Here is a 17,182-nt window from a genome sequence, read left to right as displayed (position 1 = left end):
TTTTGTCTTGTCTGATTTTGTTCTTGTAGTCGGCAGTCTTCATTATTTATTTTAGCTTGGTGCAGAGAAGTGTTTGAGGATTTTACTGCCATAGGAAACCATAGAAAAACATAAGAAATGTGATCTTTATCTACCTTTATTTTTCTATCTAGTCTGCCTATACATGCTAACTACTATCCCTTCATCTCCCTTAGAGATCCAGTGTACTTACCCCAAGCTTTCTTGATTTCAGATTAGCCTTCATCTCTACATCCTCCACCCTTTCCATGAAAAAGTATTTTGAGGTTACTTCTGAGTCTATCTCCTTTTACCTTCAACCTATGCCTTCCACCCCCACCCCATTCAAGAGTTCCCTTTCAATTGAAAGAGACTTGTCTCATATGCATTTGTGTTTCTTAGATAGTTAAACAACTCTCTATCATATCTCCCCTCTCTTGGCTTTACTCCAAAATATGCATATTGAGATCTTGAAGTACTGTATTTTTCGCTATCTAAGACGCACTTGACCATAAGATGCACCCACCTGTAGAGGAGGAAAAACCAAGAAAAAATAAATTCTAAACCAAATGGTGTGCCCTGTAACCTGTCCCCCCTCTGGTGGTCTAGTGGTAGGCCGGTACAGGGCACGTCTAGTAGTGGGCATGTCTAATGGTAGGCACGTATAGTAGTAGCCAGCCAGCCAGCCCCAAGCCTACCATCCAGCCCCAAGGCGCCAGCCTACCCCAAGCCAGCCAGCTCCGCCTTCCCCCCCCATACCTATTTTTCCCATTCTGGCGGTCCAGCGTGCTTTCTGAGCTCCTGCCTCGGTTCCCCTGCTTTCTTCCGGCAGCGGCACAGTGGTGCACTAGGCAGGCGCGCATTTTTTGCATGCCTGCTTGGTCCCGCACTGCACTCCGAATGGTTGCCTGTCAGTTCTTGCCAGTTCACCCCCTTTTTGGGGGTGGAAAAAGTGCAACTTATGGAGTGAAAAATACGGTATGTCCTCGTACAATTTTATAACAAAGACCATCAACCATTTTAGTAGCTATCCTCTGGACTGACTCCATCCTATTCATATCTTTTTGAAGGTGAGTTATCCAGAATTGTACCCAATATTCTTTCACTGTCACCTTTTCTACCTATTTGGCCACCTTAAGATCACCACATATTATCATACTCAAGTCTCATTCCTCTTTTGTGCACAAATGTTCTTTACCCCTAAACTGTACTGTTCCCTTGTGTTTTTGCAGCCCAGATGCATGATCTTGCATTTCTTTGCATTAAATTTTAGCTACCAAATTCCGGACCATTTTTCAAGCATCACTAGGTCTTTCCTCATGTTCTCCACACCATCGAGGGTGTCTACCCTATTGTAGATTTTGGTATCATTCACAAAGAAGCAAATCTTACCAGATAGCCCTTAAGCAATATCACTTACAAAACTATTAAAAAGTACAGGCCCAAGAACCAAATGTTACAGCACATCTCTGGTAACATCTCTTTCCTCAGAGTGAGCCTTATGTACCACTACCCTCTGTCACCTTCCACTCAACCAGTTCCTAACCCAATCTATCGCTTTGGGGCCCATACTGAGGGCACTCAATTTATTTGATGCCTGTATGGAATAGTGTGAAAGACTTTGCTAAAATCTAAATGCATCACATCTAGCACTCTCCCTTTATACAACTGTCTGGTTACCCAGTCAGAGAAATTGATCAGATTTGTCTGACAAGACCTGCCTCTAATGAAACCATGTTGCCTTAAGTCATGTAATCCATTGGATTCCAGAAACTCCATTATTCTCTTTTTTTTTTTTTTAATGCCTTTTCATTACCGTATTTTCATGCATATAACGCGCGCGTTATACACGATTTTACAAACCGAGTATAACCATGTGCGTTATATGTGTGAGCGCGTTATACAAATTTTTTTTTTCAGTGCGATCCAGCATCCCCCCTGCGAACCGGCATCCTCCCCCCCCGCTCGCGTCACCCCCCTCCCCCGCGATCCTACATCCCCCCCAGCACCGCAAAGACATCGGTCGCTTACCCGATTGGGCACCAACACCAATGCACAGGACGTGCCAGTGCCAGTGCCCGAAGATCCTCCCTCGTTGGGCTGGGCTGGGCTGGGCGGTGCGAGGGAGATCCTCCCTCTTCCCTGTGCCGGGCTGGACTGGGCTTTGAGCATTTGCGCATGCTCAAAGCCTTCTGGTCTCGCCTTCTGGTCTCCTACTTTTGCAGTGAGTGCTTCATTGCTGCTGGGGTGGATGTTGCCCCTGATTTTTGTTTTAGTCATGTACAAGGCTTACTTACAGTTGGCTGGGAGTCCTGCTTCTTCCCCGGGGGTCTTTAGTTTCTGGGGGGGAGCTTTTGCCTTCCACATCTGCTCCTGTTCAGCCCTCCTCGGTGTCTGCTCCTGCCCAGTACCACTGTCTTCATCCAAGTGGCCGCAGGTTTCATGGGATGAGGAATTTTTTATTCGCGGACACGTTTTTGCCTGATGAGGACTTGGACCCTTTGATTGATCCCCAAGATCCTCTTGGGGGGCTGATGATGTGGTCTGCTCTTTTTATGAGACGCCGGTTGGTGAGGATGCATTTTTTTTACTGGGAAGAGCTTTAGGAGCTTATTCTTAAGGTTTCTTCAGCCTCCCATTCTTTTCCTATGCATCAGGATATTCTGGATGTGGTGCACATACATTGGAAGACTCTGGACGTGCCTTTTCACTTAGAGTGGTCCATGACCAGGCTCTATCCCATTCCTGAGGGGGATAGGGATACCTTTAAGTCTCCTGTGGTAGATGCGGTGGTCTCGGCTTTCGTGGGTAGACATACAGTGCTAGGTAAGTGTGGCTCGGCCTTGAGATACTCCAAGGATCGTAAGATGGAGTTTCTTCGTAAATCGAGTTTTGACGTGGCTGTCCAGGCGGCAACTTGTGGTGGCCTGATTGCCTATCGCCAACATACCTTTCATCGTCAAATTAACTGAAAGACTGGTTTTTGACCAGCTCTCAGATTTCATTGAATCCACAAACGCCCTCCACCCAAACCAGACCGGTTTTTGGAAATTTCATAACACTGAGTATTCAATGATAGGGTTGATAAATAACATTCATTACTACCTGGACCACCATAAATCAATAGTTCTATTCTCACTGGATCTATCTGCGGCCTTTGACACAATCGATCATGATTTATTACTCAAACGATTGGAATCTTTGGGTATCGAGGACCAAGTTCTAAATTGGTTTGTTTCATTTCTTTCTAACCGCTCTTCTATAGTTAGATTCAATGACGAAATGTCAAAATCCTATTCTCTAACCTATGGTATCCCCCAAGGTTCTATCTTGTCCCCTCTTCTCTTTAACATCTTCCTTCCCCACTTTTAAGTATAGCTCCATCAATAGGCTTCACACCTTTTGCATATGCGGACGACATCCAGCTCCTTCATCCTCTAGACCCAGAAAATAAAGAAGACATTAGAGCTATCAACAAGAAACTTGATATTATTAAAAATTGGCTTAATTCCAATAAATTAGCACTAAACATTAAAAAAACAAAATCGATGCTTTTCACATGGAAAAAGGACACAATTCTTAGCACTCCTTTTTCCCTTAATACCATTAACTTAGAACTGGTGCCTTCTTTAAAAATCTTAGGTGTCATCATCGACGATAAACTCACATATCATGACCATATTAGCAATGTAGTTAAATCATGTTTTTTTAAATTACGCCTGATACGCTTGCTAACTAAATTCCTTGAGCCTAAATCCATAAACATTTTAATTCATTCTCTGGTAATATCCAAAATTGACTATTGTAATTCTCTTCTACTTAACATTTCTCAAAAAGAAAAAAGAAGGCTCCAATTAATACACAATACGGCCGTTAAATTGATCTACAATGCTAAAAAATATGATCACGTTATGCCCTTATTGATTAATTCCCATTGGCTCCCAATCAGCCATCGCATCACTTTTAAAATATTATTGCTGGTTTTTAAATCTCTGGGATTCAATGAGCCTCAATTTATCACTAGGATGCTAATACCGTATAACTCCTCTCGACTTCTCCGTTCGACTTCTCATAACCTTCTTTCCATTCCTTCCTGAAAATCATAGGCACCAGAAGACACGACATGTTCTCGGTTATGGCCCCTCAACTGTGGAATTTTTTCCACAGTATATCAGAGAAGAAAAAGACTTATCATCGTTTAAAAAAAAATTAAAAACTCACCTTTTTAAAGACGCATTCAATCTTTTACCTTCCATCCAATAATATGACGTCTCAAGTTTTAAATCAAATTCACCCTTCCTTTTGTTCTTCCCATCACTGTTTTTCTTCTTCTCTATCACAGAATTGTAACTTTTCTCTCTTTTTCCTCACGACTCATGTAAGTTTTACCCAATAACTTTGAAGTTATTTTGTTCATCAGCACTCCCTGTTTGTTTGTTTTGATTTATTAAATTGTACATCGCTTAGTAAATTAAATAAGCGATCCATTAAATACCAATAAAAACTTGAACTTGAAAACTTTCCTGTGGTCTGATAGAGTCCTGGACCGGGAGTCTGATGACTCATCCTTGGTGGATCAGGAGGTGGCTAAAATTGATCTCAGCGCTTCTTATCTCTCGGATGCCATGTATGATCTGATGCCATGTATGACCCTGTGGCTTCAAGGTTGATTGGCGATGCAGCCTCCAAGGCTAAGCTCCTTCCTTTTTGGGGTGGAGTTAGATAAGCTTGTTCAGGCCTTGAGTGATTCTAAGGTACCCCGGCTTCCAGAGGACCGTCCTCATCAGGCGTCACGGGGTGGCTTCGCCCTTGGATGCTTGTGTGATTTTCATCTGTATCGCCCTGGCCAGGGCAGCCTCTTTTCCTTCTAGAGGGCATTTCTTTCAGAGCATGCAGTCCTTTTGTGGAGCCCACCGGGAGAGAGGGGGTCATGACTCTATCTGCTCCTCTGTCCGTCCGGCCCAATGACTCATTGCAGGTCTTTCCTGTGGTTCCGGTGGGAGTCCAGTTGTGAGAGTTTTACTGAGAGTGGGATGAGATCACAATGGATCAGTGGATCCTAGATATTATTTGGGATAGCTATTCTCTGGAGTTTTCCCGGCCCTTGCCAGATCATTTCCTCTCTTCTCCTTGTCAGGCAAATAGGAAAAAGCAGGTTTTTCATCAGATGCTGCAAAGGTTGCTGGACCTCAAAGCGGTAGTCCCTGTGCCTCCTCAGGCGTTTCGTACTGGCAGGTACGAAACCGTGGTGTCCAAGAAAGAGGGGTCTTTTCGGCTCATCATGAATCTGAAAGTTGTCAACAGGGCGCTTTGGGTTCCATCTTTTCGCATGGAGACCCTGAAATCCGTCATTTTAGCCGTTCAGCCTGGGGAATTTCTGGCTTCTCTCAACATGCCTACTTGCATGTTCCTATTCGGGCCTTCCATCAGCGATTCCTTTGCTTTGCGATTTTGGGAAAGCACTATCAGTTTTGTGCACTTCCTTTTGGTCTTTCCATCGCTCCACGGATTTTCACCAAAATTATGGTGGTGGTGGTGGCAGCAGCCTTGTGCAAGGAGGGCATTCTGGTTCATTCCTATCTGGATAACTGGTTGATTTGAAGTCCTTTCAGGAGAGCTCCAGGGTCACGACTTGGGTTACGGAGTTTCTGCAGTCACTGGGCTGGGTGGTCAAGCTGTCCAAAAGCCATTTGGCTTCGTTGCAGGGCTTGGAGTATTTTGGAGTTCTCTTCGACATCAGTTTGAGAAGAGTCTTCCTTCCCAAGGCCCAGATGTTGAAACTGCATTTGCAGATTCGCTTACTGATGGATTGTTGTTGCCCTCGGGAGGTCAATGGTGACCTCTCTGGAAGTGGTCAGGTGGGCTCGCACTCACAGTTTCAAGATCTGGACTCTCCGGTCCCTCTTCAGGGGTTAGTTCATCGCGGCCTGCACTGGTGGCTATAGTCTTCCAATCTGATTCAGGGGGTGAGTCTGGATCAGCCCCAGTGGACAGTGCTTCTTACATATGCCAGTCTCCTCGGTTGGGGAGCTCAATGTCTCAGTCGCTCCCCAACCGAGCAGGGCAGCGCAGAGCAGCTGGTCACTGGAGGAAGAATCCTGCTCAATCAATGTTCTGGAGACCAGAGCCATTCGGTTGGCGTTACTTGCTTTCCAGGCTTTGTTGAAGGATATGTTGGTTCGGGTTCTCTTGGGCAATGCCACTGTGGAGGCTTACATCAATCATCAGGGTGGAACCAAGAGTCATCTGGTAGCGCAGGAGACATCCCTTCTCATGGAATGGGCAGAGACTCATCTGCTGGACATCTCGGCTTCCCATATAGCGGGAGTGGACAACGTCCAGGTGGACTTCCTCAGTTGTCATTTGCTGGATCCCGGAGAGTGGTGTCTAAGACTGGAAGCCTTCCAGTTGATTGTTCATGCCTGGGGCTGGCTGGTCATGGAGCCTGGGGCCAGCCGTGACCTCATGGCCATGAGTGTCAATGCCAAAGCTACAAGGTTTTCAGTCAGCGCAGGGATTACTAGGCTGAAGGACTGGATGCTCTGATGCATACTTGGACAACAGATGGCCTGCTGTATGTCTTTCCTCCGTGGCCACTGGTGGACAGAGTTCTTCGCATTGCTCAGCATGCAGGCCGCATGATCCTGGTGGCTCCGGACTGACCCAGGCATCCATGGTACTCTGATCTGGTTTGTCTTCTCGTGGCAGATCCTCTTCCATTGCCCCTCTCGCCTGACCTTCTGACTCAGGGTCCCATTCCAATGTTCAATCCATGTCCCTTTTGTCTTACAGCTTGACTCTTGAAAGGGAATGCCTAAGTAAGAAAGGTTATTCGGATAATGTGATCTCCACCCTCTTAGGTTCTCAGAGACTTTCCACCTCTTGGGCTTATGTTTGAGTATGACATATTTTTGAGGAGTGGTGTTCCACACGTGGCATTGTTCCCCTTCAGCATCTTTGCCTTATATCTTGAAGTTTTTGCAGGATGGCCTTTACCAGGGCCTTGCCTGGTCCTCCCTCAGGGCTCAGATTGTTGCTTTGTTTTCTTTTTGCAGTCTGTTGCATGGTCAGCGTTTGGCCTCTTCTCCGGAAGTAATTCAATTCTTGAGAACGACAAAATTGCTCTGGCCTCCAGTTCATTCTTCGGTTCCAGCCTAGGATCTCAATCTGGTTCATTCCATACTTGCTTATCCTCCATTTGAGCCTCTCAGCTCCTGCACATTGAAGGACCTTACCTATAAGGCTGTGTTCCTTGTGGTCATTACTTCCATAAGATGTGTTTCTCTGAACTGCAGGCCTTTTCATGTAGGCCACCTTCCTGGAGATCTCTAGGGAGTGGGCCGCGCTGCAGCTGGTTCCCTCCTTTCTGCTAAAGGTGGTTTTGTCTTTTCATGTCAACCAGTCCATTGTCCTTATGGACTTAGGTAGTCAAGATGGCTTTTTTGAGCAGAAACAGTTGTGCAAGTTAGATTTTCGTAGGGTACTTCGCACTTATGTTCAACATACCCAGGAGTTCAGTCAGTTGGATCGTCTTTTTGTCCATTTAGCAAGTCCTCGTAAAGGGGACAGTGCTTCCAAGGCTACGATTGCACGTTGGAACAAGGAGGCTATTGCTTCAACGTAACTTCTTCAGAAGAAACCTGTTCCGGATTTTTTCAAGGCTCATTCCATTCTGGGCTAGGCAGCTTCTTGGGCTGAGTATTCTCTGGTGCCTCCAGTAGATATCTGTAAAGCTGCAGTTTGGTTTTCTCTCCATTCCTTTATTTGACACTACCGTGTGGATGTTTAGGCATGTCAGGACGCAGTGTTCGATGAGCATGTTCTTGTGGTGTCCCTTCGGGGGGTTCCACCCATGATGGGAACTGCTTTGACATGTCCCATCTGTTCTGTGCTGATCTGAAGGGATGCTAAAGAAGGAGAAAGTAGGTTCTTATCTGCTAATTTTATTTCTTTTAGTCCCTCCAGACTGACACAGACCCCCACCCTGTCATTTTTTATTTGGTGTCTTCGTAAAGAGTACAGATTTTGTTGTTTTGGGAGAGTGTAGTAAGAACAGTGGCATTTGGTTTGTCTAGCTTAGCTGGCGAGCTGTTCGAAGATTTTTGTTTTTATCAGTATCCAACAGTGTTTTCCCTGTCCAATCTAGACTATTATTTGGTATTCTCCTTATGGGAGTGCAGTTGGTGTTTTCTAGTTCACAGTTCTTAGTTTGTTCCTGCTTGGCTATTTGTCAGACTGATTGTAGATGGGACTGCACAGCCTACTTGTACTACAGCCAAAAGTCAATGTCTCAGTCTCCACTTGTTGGCAGAGGAGTGTAAACCCAACCATTCTGTGCCGGGTCTGGAAGAACTGAAAGAAAGCAAATTAGCAGGTAAGAACCTAATTTCTCCTTCAGCCCTCCTGTGCCAGATGTATGCCATCCAGCCCCATTGTTTTGTTCACCTTTAGTTTAGCTAACAATGGTGTTGGAGTTCCATCAATCAGTTAATTGTCTTGCCAATATTTCTCGGAAAGCTTCATGCCCATCTGGGTGAAAGCACACTGCACACCTTGAACTGCAAGCGAGCCTCTATCTGGAGCAGATTAAAGCCCATAGACAGTCCACCCAGCTTTTTGTTTCTTTTGAACTATCAGGACAGGGGGCAGTCATTGATAAATGCACTTTGTCCAGTTGGTTTGCAAACTGCATCTTTTATTTATTTATTTATTTATTCGTTCAATTTTCTATACTGTTCTCCCAGGGGAGCTCAGACCGGTTTACATGAATTTATTCAGGTACTTGAGCATTTTTCCCTGTCTATCCTGGTGGGCTCACAATCTACCTAAAGTACCTGGAACAATGAGGGGATTAAGTGACTTACCCAGTGTCATAAGGAGCAGTATGGGTTTGAACCCACACCCTCAGGGTGCTAAGGCAATAGCTTTAACCACTGCCCACCTCACTGCCCAGTCTGAGCCTACTCTTGGAGGGTCATGTCATGTCTCAAAATGTCAGAGCCATGGCTGTGTAGGTAGTCCGTTTGAGGCTAACCTCCATTGAAGAGATCTATAAAGCTGCAATGTTGTCTACAATCCACATAGTCACATCATATTACTGTCTTGAGCAGAATACGACGCAACAGTCAGTTTGGACACTCAGTTTTACAGAAATTTGTTTGGCATCTAGAATCCAACTCTACCCTCATGGCCCATTCTTTTCTGTTCCAGGCTGCACCTTCGCAATAGGACTGGGGTTTGTTTGTTTGTTTTTTGTCATTGATGTCATTGGTTCTTGTTGACCTTGCCATTGCAACTCCATATTGACTATTGTTTGTTGTTTTAGGTAAGCCTAGTAGCTAGTCATCCCCACATGTGAGATCCTACTTGTCCTCGGAGAAAGTGAACTTGCTTACCTTTAGCAGGTGTTAGGAATTTTATTATTTAATTAATTAATCAATTAATTTTTATTTTTTTGCAACTTAGGGTCCTACGCAAGTTGGGTGGGTGGGTGGGAAGGCATACACACACGAATGCATGGTTGAGCCTGCCAAAATTTCCAGAAGCTTTAAGAACGTAGGGCAGGATTCACACCCGAGACTCTTGTCAGTGATGTTGCCCATATATGAGAACTTATATCCTGCTGTCCTTAGAGAACACCTGGTACAAGTTAGTAACTTTGCTTTCTTTGAAGGCAGCAGTTCATCAATCTTCCAATTTTTGCTTTCCTTTAACTTTGAAGATCATCCCCCACAGCTATCTTGTTAAAACTACTGGGAATTGTAGGGCAGATGAAGAAGTTTGTCAAAGCAATTCTAGAAGAATATATTTATCAGTACACAGTCACATCACCCAAGTGTATGATTGGTAAACTGCTGTCTTTAGGAAAAAACTACTATAGGAAAGCAATTTTGTTTTCCTGACTCACGATATTAATTTCTGTTTGTAACAAAAGGGGCTTGCCTATATCATAAGAAAATTTACATAATATTTTCACTAATTACAGGTTGGTGGTGAACATCTGAGAAAGCAGCACAGGATGCTGGCGGACCTCCATTATAGCAAGGCTGTAAAGCTTTTTCAGATTTTGAAAGATGCTCCGTGTGAACTCCTTCGTGTACAATTAGAGAGAGTAGCATTTTCAGAATTCCAGATGGCAAGTACGTATGCAGGATAATTAAAAAAAATTATCCATGTGTGAGATTTTTTTATGAGAATGTTTGTTGAGTAGAGAAAGGGTGCATAACCTTTGATGTTGGAAATTGGTTGAGTGTGTACCAAAATTTTATGCAATCCATAGAGGGTGGCAGAATTTCTAGCCTGAATTAATTCAGAAAGACCTTTGCTTTGCACACAAGGGAAGATCTTTAGATAAAATCCACATTTTGTACATGGGTAGTTGCTTGGAAATAATTGAAAAGTTTCCACCTGAGATGAATGGTAAACCTTGTCTTGTGAATAATATAAAGAATGCATGAAATGTTCCTCTGCTGTAGAAAAATCAAGTCCATTCATCAGCTTTTGTTCTGCTTCTCTTAACTGATTTCTAACTGAGGTGTTCTGAGTAAGAATGGTTAAACATTCCAGCATATGCTGGAGAAGCCACTGACAGCAAAGTTACCAAGGGCTCCACAGGTGGTACTGCTTATTAATATGTGCTGTAAGAAGATAGTCATGGTGTTTATGTGTAAATATGTTTATTGAACAAGAGAATAAAAAGACAGCATACAACAAACAAAACATTTTCTCCATACCAGCTCAATTCCCAATCCCCCCCAACCTCCCCTCCCACCCCACCCAGGCAGCAGCAACTAGAACCAATGTGAGAAATAAACAAGAAGCATCTCAAGCATCCCAGAGTTGTCTACGAATACAGGGAGTAAAGGTCAAACTAAAAGAATACCAACATTGACGGAAAAGTCTGCCAGCCTTGGCTGACAAGTCCACAATGTCTCTGCGCTCCAGCAACATTTGCTGTAGCATTAATGCTCTCCACTGCTGAACAGTCGGGGGTTGAGAAGAAAGCCACTGCAACAGAACACACTTCCTCCCCAGCAGGATAGTCCTCTTAAGAAAGGCCGAACAGCCCGGCTTGGGTGGATGGAAACGAATCTGTAGAGTAATGAGGAAACTCGGATGTAGTCTCCAAGAGCACCCCCACAACTGGGCCACAGCAGATATCAATTGCAACCAAAAGGCAGACACCAATGGGCAGGTCCAGAACATATGTCCAAAAGATGCCATGGGCTGTTCGCATTTACCACAACTGTGCTCCGCACTAATCCTCATTACATGAGCTCTCTTGGGGGGATAGAAGGCTCGCAAGATGAATTTATAATTGCGTAGTCATGGTGTTTATAATCAATGTGTGACTTTTTTTAGGTTTTGGTATTTGATTTTATGTTGTTTTTATGTAACTCGCATAGGTTTTAAGTGGATGATAGATTTTTAAAATAAATAAATAAAACCGCCTGAAAAAAAAAAATGGTGAAGTTTACTCATAGTCCAAAAGAGGAGCTGAACAGAGCATTCTTAATTTCTGAACATTGATGGAGAACGTCTTAATAGGCAACCACATACATGGAAATTTGATGAATTGAACACATTGAACTTATTTCTAATTTGATTTAATTTTTATCATCTCAGGTCAGAATAGCAGTGTGGGAAAATTAAAGACACTCTCAGGAGCTCTGGATATAATGGTGAACACTCGATGTGCTTTCCATCTAATCAGGAATGAACTTGCAACTGAGTGTGAACAGGTACATAACATAAGAATAGCATTTCTGGGTCAGTCCAACGGTCCATCTAGCCCAGTAGCCCATTCTCACGGTGGCCAATCCAGGTCACTAGTATCTGGCAAAAACCCAAAGAGTAGCAACATTCCATGCTACCGATCCAGGGTAAATGGAAGACATAGTATTTTTATAGAACAATATTTTTATTAAGCTGAATATAACATCATTCCCCCCCCCCTATTTCATCCTCCATTCCCCTTCCGTCCCCTATATAAACTCCTTCCACAGGAATATATCAGATATTGACATAGGCAGTATGAGTAGTACAAAAACATATTTCCATTTAGCTTACCAAACTTAAATAGCATACTTTGCAGCCTAGGCGTTGTTGAGTCCACAACCTGATAAATTGAGATCTTCTTCTCTACTAATAACTGAAAAGTGCTCCATTCGCAATAAGAAATGCATCTGATTTTGTCATAATGTCAAGGTAGGCACTCCTGTTTTATTAATTGTGACAATGTGGAGAGCTTACATATTAAACATGCTTTCCATATAGATAAAAATTGTTCTTTCTCAAGTTCCAGGTCATCCTCTAAACCAGGGGTGTCAAAGTCCCTCCTTGAGAACTGCAATCCAGTTGGGTTTTCAGGATTTCCCTAATGAATATGTATGAGATCTATGTGCATGCACTGTTTTCAATACATATTCATTGGGGAAATCCTGAAAACCCGACTGGATTGCAGTCCTCGAGGAGGGACTTTGACACCTGTGCTCTAAACCAATGTGTCACAAACTTTTTAAGGTGTGGCATACTAATCTCGCAGCCACAGCTGGAGGGCACCCGGAAGTGCACGGTTGTCGACACAATGATATCACACACATGCATGACATCATCACATCGACATCTGCGCATGCACGGATGTCCTCCAGCTGCGGCCCTGAGCCTCCTATTACCGCCAGTGGGGATGCTACAGAAGGAGAGGTGAGGAGAAGGAGCAGAGGTGCTGGTGAAGAGAGAGGCACTGCCGCAAGAGGCACATCCTGTAAGCAGTCTGCTGGTGCCTCTCCTCCACACCGGCATCTCGCGACACAACTAGAATCTGCCGGGGCATACAGTTTGCGAAACACTGCTCTAAATCCAATAAATACAATTTATATCTACTTCTGATTGCCAAAATTGATCAAAAGTTACATTTCTCCAGTTCTGTGAACACTGATTAAAATGATTTATTTAGTGGCACAATTGCATATACTGATATTTGTGCTGTTTCTCCAGGCCATGTTAAAAGATTGGATTGTTGGGTATTCCTCCACACATATGTATTCCTGAATCTTCCCACTTCTAAAAGCCCATACCCTGCAGTCTTGGAGAAAAGTCTGTGTTCCCTCACAGTGGAAGATAGGAAGAACAAATACTAGATAATCTAAATGTTTCTGCTTTGTTTCCATGCCCAGCGCAAAGATTGTGTGAGAATATTATTCTGCAAGTAAGGGGACAGGGCCTCTGTTGGCATGCAAAACATAGTTCATTTGTATTTGAGTACACTATTTGCCGCTCAGGATTACAAAAATAATTAGATCCCTGAATCCAGTATTGTGCCTGTTGCAACAAACTAGCTATATTATAAATTATAATGTCTGTCTGGGATCCTTAATCCTCCCTCCTCCTTTGACATAAAAACATAAGGTCAGACCAGTCCATCTAGCCCAGTCTTCTGTTTCCAACGATGGCCAATCCAGGTCATAGTACCTGGCAGAAACCCAAGTAGTAGTAACATTCCATGATACCGATCCAGGACAAGCAGTGGCTTCCCCTATATTTGTCTCGATAGCAAAGTATTAACGTTTCCTCCAGGAACTTGTCTAAACCTTTCTTAAACCTGTCTACACTAACTGCTGTGACCACCACATCTAGCAACATGTTCCAGATCCTAACTATTCTTTGAGTAAAAACATATTTCCTCCTATTTAAAAAAATATTCCTCTGTGATTTCATTGAATGTCCTCTGCTTTTTGCACTTTTAGAAAGGATGAAAAATCGATTCACTCTTACCTGTTCTACACCACTCAGGATTCCCCCTCAACTGTCTCTCTTCCAAGCTGAAGAGCCCAATCTCTGTAGTCTTTCCTCATATGAGAGGAGTTCCAACTCCTTTATCATTTTGGACGCTCTTTGAACCTTTTCTATTTCCACTATATCTTTTTTAGATACAGCGACCAAAACTGTATCTGTACTCAAGGTGAGGATGCATCATGGAGCAATACAGAGGCATTATAATAGTCTTATTTACCATCCCTTTCCTAATAATTCCTAGCATCATGTTTGCTGCTTTTTTTTTTTTTTTTTTTTTTGCTGCAGCCGCACACTGGGCAGAAAATTAAGCATAGTACCTACAACGATACTCATATCCTTTTCTTGGGTGCAGACTCCTAAGGAGGCCCCTAGCATCGAATAACTATGATTGGATTATTCTTCCTAATGTATATCACTTTGCATTTGTCTACATCAAATTTCATCTGCTATTTGGATGTCCAGGCATCCAGTTTCCTAAGGTCTTCCTGCAGATTTTCATAGTCCTTGTGCTTTGACAACTTTGAATAGTTTTGTGTCATCACCTCATTTGTCATCCCAATTTCCAGATCATTTGTAAATAAGTTAAATAGCACCGGCCCCAGTACAGATCCCTGTAGCTCTCTATTACTTACCCTCTTACATTGAGAAAAGTGGCCATTTAACCTTACCCCCTATTTTCTGTCAAATAACAAGTCCTAATCCATAGCTGAACATCACCTCCCATCCCATAACATTAATTTTCTCAGTAGTCTCTCATGAGGAACTTTGCCAAAAGCTTTCTGAAAAGCTAGGTATACTACATCAGCCGGCTCACTTTTATCCACATGTTTAGTCACATTTTCAAAGAAGTCGAGCAAATTGGTGAGACAAGACCTCCTTTAGTTGAACCCATGATGACTCTGTCCCATTAAATCATATTTGTCTGTGTGTTACATAATTTTATTTTTATAATTGTTTTCACTATTTTGCCTGGCACAGAAGTCAGGCTTACCGGTCTATAATTTCCCGGATCTTCTGTGGAACCTTTTTAAAAAATATCAGGGGAATTTGTCTAATTGCAGATTAGAAATGTGAATTTATCCTTGCATGAGGTATATAACATGTGATGTCTCAGCCTTCATTATTTATTTTTTTAAGGATGCTAGTGATGGAAGCAATTCCTCAGCCAGCTTCAACAAAGAGGAAATATTGAAACTTCTCAATATATTTGAATCACGTTTATCATTCCTGCTTCTTCAACTAATTAAACTGCTGACTTCAACAAAAAAGAAAAACAGGTATATTCTCACAAATAGTACTGGCTTGGGTAAAGTTGCAGAATTTGTGTCTCTAAATACAATGCATACATGGAGGCTCATTTTCAAAGCACTTAGACATACAAATTACCATAGAAATCTATATTTTGTGTGTCTGAGTTCTTTGAAAATGAGCCTCATGGACTTAGTCATGAAAGTATATGTACAAGTTTTCCTTTATAGTTCAACCCTTAATTTTGACACAGTTGACTTACTGTTATTTCTTAAACCATATCATATAAAATGCTGAGCCTGATGGATCAGTTTCATTGGAACAAAACATGAAAAACAAACACACAGATATAGGGCATCATAAATAACTTTCTGTCATGTACCACTCCCAAGCTGCACACTGACGGAGAAGGTTCATATCTGTATAATTTATCTGGAATATTCCTATACCCATCCTTATCTATCCAGAGATCCTGGATTTTCAGAAGCCATTTAAGAGTCCCTTAGGAGATTCCTGAAAAAAGACTTATGGTAGGAGAAAATCTTCTGCTGTGGCTTAGTAACGGGTTGGAGGAGAGGATTTGATCAATTTTTCAAATGGAGAGTAATGCCCAAGATATGTAGTAGGATCAGTGTTCTTTAATTCATTAATCTACAAAAGAGCAATGAATGATGTGATAAAATATGCAGATAACGCTAAATTGTTCTTTGAGCAGCATATATTGCAGGTCATAGAGAGGGTTTTTCTGGATTTTGTGAATACATGCTATTCAGTTCTGGATTTCCCTTGATTCATACATTATTCAATGCCTTTGTTATATCCCCGATTAATTATTGTAATACCATGTCCAGTGCAAAAGGTGTATCATTCTGGACAAGCGGGTTTTATTTCCTTGTTGCTGCAAGCCATATGTAGAAGGACTCCACTATGGATTTTTTTCTGTGATCCTCCTACTTCACTGGGAACTCTACTGCCACCTGCAGTTTTTCCCTTCTGCACACAAGCTGGAAGGAGTGTTTCTGTGCTGCTCTCCCTTTTTCTTATTTTTTTTCGGTGTGTTTCACTTTTATTCGGTGTTTTCCGTGCTCAGAGCTTTCAACTTGGTATCACACCCACACCTCCCTCCCTCCTCTTGTCGTGGCCACTTCTGCTGCTTCTCCTATCTGTATCTGGAGAAAGCCAACCTCCAGGCCCTTCTTCAGACTTACCTGCAGGAAGTCGAGCACCACTGAAACTGGTGTGGTCACCTGGTCTGAGCATTGTCACTTGCACCAGGTCCTGAAACACTTCCAGGCTTTTACTTAGGCCGCTAACTTGGACTGCTGCTTAGACCTCAGGAGTGTGGCAATAAATCAGGTGAATAGACTTTATGCCCTAAGCCTTTGTGCTCAAGAACCATGCCTTAAGATCAAAGTGCTCTGGATTCTCCAGGACAATGAGACATTGTGAGAAAAAATTCGGATGACAAAAGAAACCTTAGAGCCTTGTCCCTCTGCAGATGTACTAAGTCTACATATCACAGCCACCTCGACCAATATGGAGCTACCAGGATCACTTGTCCTCGGTGCATTCTGATCCACCGAAGCACTCTGCCTATCATTGACCATTGGGGAACACATACAGGAGCTCTTCCATAGGCCAGGCTTAGACTAGACCATCCAGCCCAGTGTTTCCTGGCTCATACTTTCAGATGAAGAAATGGGCTGCCTTTTTGTTGGATACTGAGGCTATGAGGTTGAATGTCAGACGCCCCCAGTGCCTGATCATGCAGTTAAAGGCCTTCTGAGAGAGAAGCCACTCCCGAGGATCCAAGATCTGCCAACTTAGGAAGTCCGCCTGCACATTCTCTGTCTCAGCTACGTGAGCTGCCAATATGGCCAAGAGATGGGCTTATGCCCACCAAAGAGCAGGTGAACTTCCAAGCTCAGCGGTGTACTCTTGGTGCCTCTTTGCCTGTTTACATAGGCTACTGCGGTTGCATTGTCTGAGAAACTTGAACTGCCCTTCCTTCTAGGGCCCCAAGTGTGCAATCAGTCATGCATTATGGTACATTGCAAAAGCATATTTATTAACATCTTAAATTGACAATTCTTTACTTGGTGATCTAATGCAGCTCTCAAAGGTGTTAAATAGCAGAACCTAA

The 17,182-nt window shown here is 43.0% G+C and overlaps 1 protein-coding gene across 2 annotated transcripts in view; it reads left to right on the top strand.

Annotated features, from left to right (window-relative positions):
• The window catches only part of EDRF1 (erythroid differentiation regulatory factor 1), a 155,904-nt gene that overhangs the window by 135,267 nt on the left and 3,455 nt on the right, over positions 1-17,182 (top strand). For both annotated transcript variants that reach the window (XM_033942621.1, XM_033942623.1), the window contains exons 21-23: positions 9,983-10,136; positions 11,623-11,738; positions 14,929-15,068. In XM_033942621.1, the coding sequence (XP_033798512.1) occupies positions 9,983-10,136; positions 11,623-11,738; positions 14,929-15,068 (410 nt within the window). The remainder of the gene's footprint in view (positions 1-9,982; positions 10,137-11,622; positions 11,739-14,928; positions 15,069-17,182) is intronic.

Source organism: Geotrypetes seraphini, chromosome 4 (assembly GCF_902459505.1).
Source record: "Geotrypetes seraphini chromosome 4, aGeoSer1.1, whole genome shotgun sequence".
In the NCBI taxonomy this organism is placed as follows: Eukaryota; Metazoa; Chordata; class Amphibia; order Gymnophiona; family Dermophiidae; genus Geotrypetes; species Geotrypetes seraphini.
The sequence above is the reverse complement of the archived record's forward strand: the minus strand, read 5'-3'. Positions and strand labels throughout refer to the sequence as shown.